The 1,270-nt window shown below is 43.5% G+C and overlaps 1 protein-coding gene across 1 annotated transcript in view; it reads right to left on the reverse strand.

Annotated features, from left to right (window-relative positions):
• The window catches only part of EMH_0050610 (uncharacterized protein), a gene marked incomplete at both ends in the record, with an annotated part of 1,852 nt that extends 935 nt beyond the window's left edge, over window positions 1-917 (reverse strand). Inside the window, 3 exons of the mRNA XM_013496663.1 lie at window positions 1-253; window positions 463-606; window positions 883-917. Coding sequence (XP_013352117.1) covers window positions 1-253; window positions 463-606; window positions 883-917 — 432 coding nt within the window. The remainder of the gene's footprint in view (window positions 254-462; window positions 607-882) is intronic.
• Window positions 918-1,270: the final 353 nt, after the last annotated feature.

A 1,270-nucleotide genomic window follows, 5' to 3' on the forward strand; every position in this document is an offset into this window, starting at 1 on the left:
GCTGCTGCTGCTGTTTGGGTTTGCTGCTGCTTCTGTTTCTGCTTCTGCTTCTTCTTCCTCTTCCTCAGCAGCAGCAGCAGCAGCAGCAGCAGCAGCAGCAGCAGAATTTCCATAAGATAAAGAGTGAACAGCAGCAGCAATGATGCTGCTCTTTCCTGCTGCTGCTGCTCCCAATACAATAGTACCCCGACGGGCCTCCAGCAGCTGCCGCAGATAAACCCCCAACTGAACCCCATCCGCGTGAGGAACCAAGCTGCACAAACCCTAAACCCTAAACCCTAAACCCTAAACCCTAAACCCTAAACCCTAGGGTGTAGAGTGTAGAGTGGATAGGGGTGATACTAAACCCTGAATCTGAACACTTGAACGATCGAACACTCTAAACCCTAAAAAACCCTAAACCCTAACAAACCCTAAACCCTAACAAACCCTAAACCCTAAACCCTAAACCCTAAACCCTACTCTAGAGCCTTCATGCTTTCTCGTATAGATTCCTCAATGGCTGCATCTTTTTCTAGGTTTGCTGAAACCCCAGGAAAGAAGTCCTCAAGAAGAGAAAGAAATAAGGGTTTATCTTCTGCTGTAAACTTGGGCTCGTTTGTATCCCTTCACACACACAAAACCCTAAACCCTAAACCCTAAACCCTAAACCCTAAACCCTAAACCCTGAAAAAATATTTTGTATTCTACATCTAGAAAATGAAAAAACGCGGGTTTCTGTGTTTTTCACAAACACAAATACTTATAAACCCTACAAACCCTACAAACCCTCAAAACCCTAAACCCTAAACCCTAAACCCTAAACCCTCACTTGATTGCTTGTGCTAGAACTTCTTCTTCTGCTCTGCTAGGGTTTTCTCTTCTCAGCTCCCCCGCTCTCACCAGCGCTGCTTTTGCTGCTCGAAGCCCAAAATCATAGTGAACTTGAGGAGACACCTGAACACCACAAACCCTAAACCCTAAACCCTAAACCCTAAACCCTCAATATTATATTCCTTATGGTTTTTTTTTATTAAAAGCAGAAATCCCTTTATGCAGCTCATCTCCTTGGATTATTCTGTGTTTATTGGTTGTGTAATTACGGCGTAGGGTTTAGGGTTTAGTGTTTAAGGACTAGGGTTTAAGGATTAGGGTTTAAGGATTAGGGTTTAGGGTTTAGGGTTTAACGATTAGGGTTTAGGGTTTAGGGTTTAGATGCCCGTTGTGAGCATAATTTGAAGAACTTGACGAATTTATTAGCTAGGGTTTTGGATTCTCTAAACCCTAATGA

Source organism: Eimeria mitis, genomic scaffold (genome assembly GCF_000499745.2).
Source record: "Eimeria mitis Houghton genomic scaffold, Emh_scaff2227, whole genome shotgun sequence".
Classification (NCBI taxonomy): Eukaryota; Apicomplexa; class Conoidasida; order Eucoccidiorida; family Eimeriidae; genus Eimeria; species Eimeria mitis.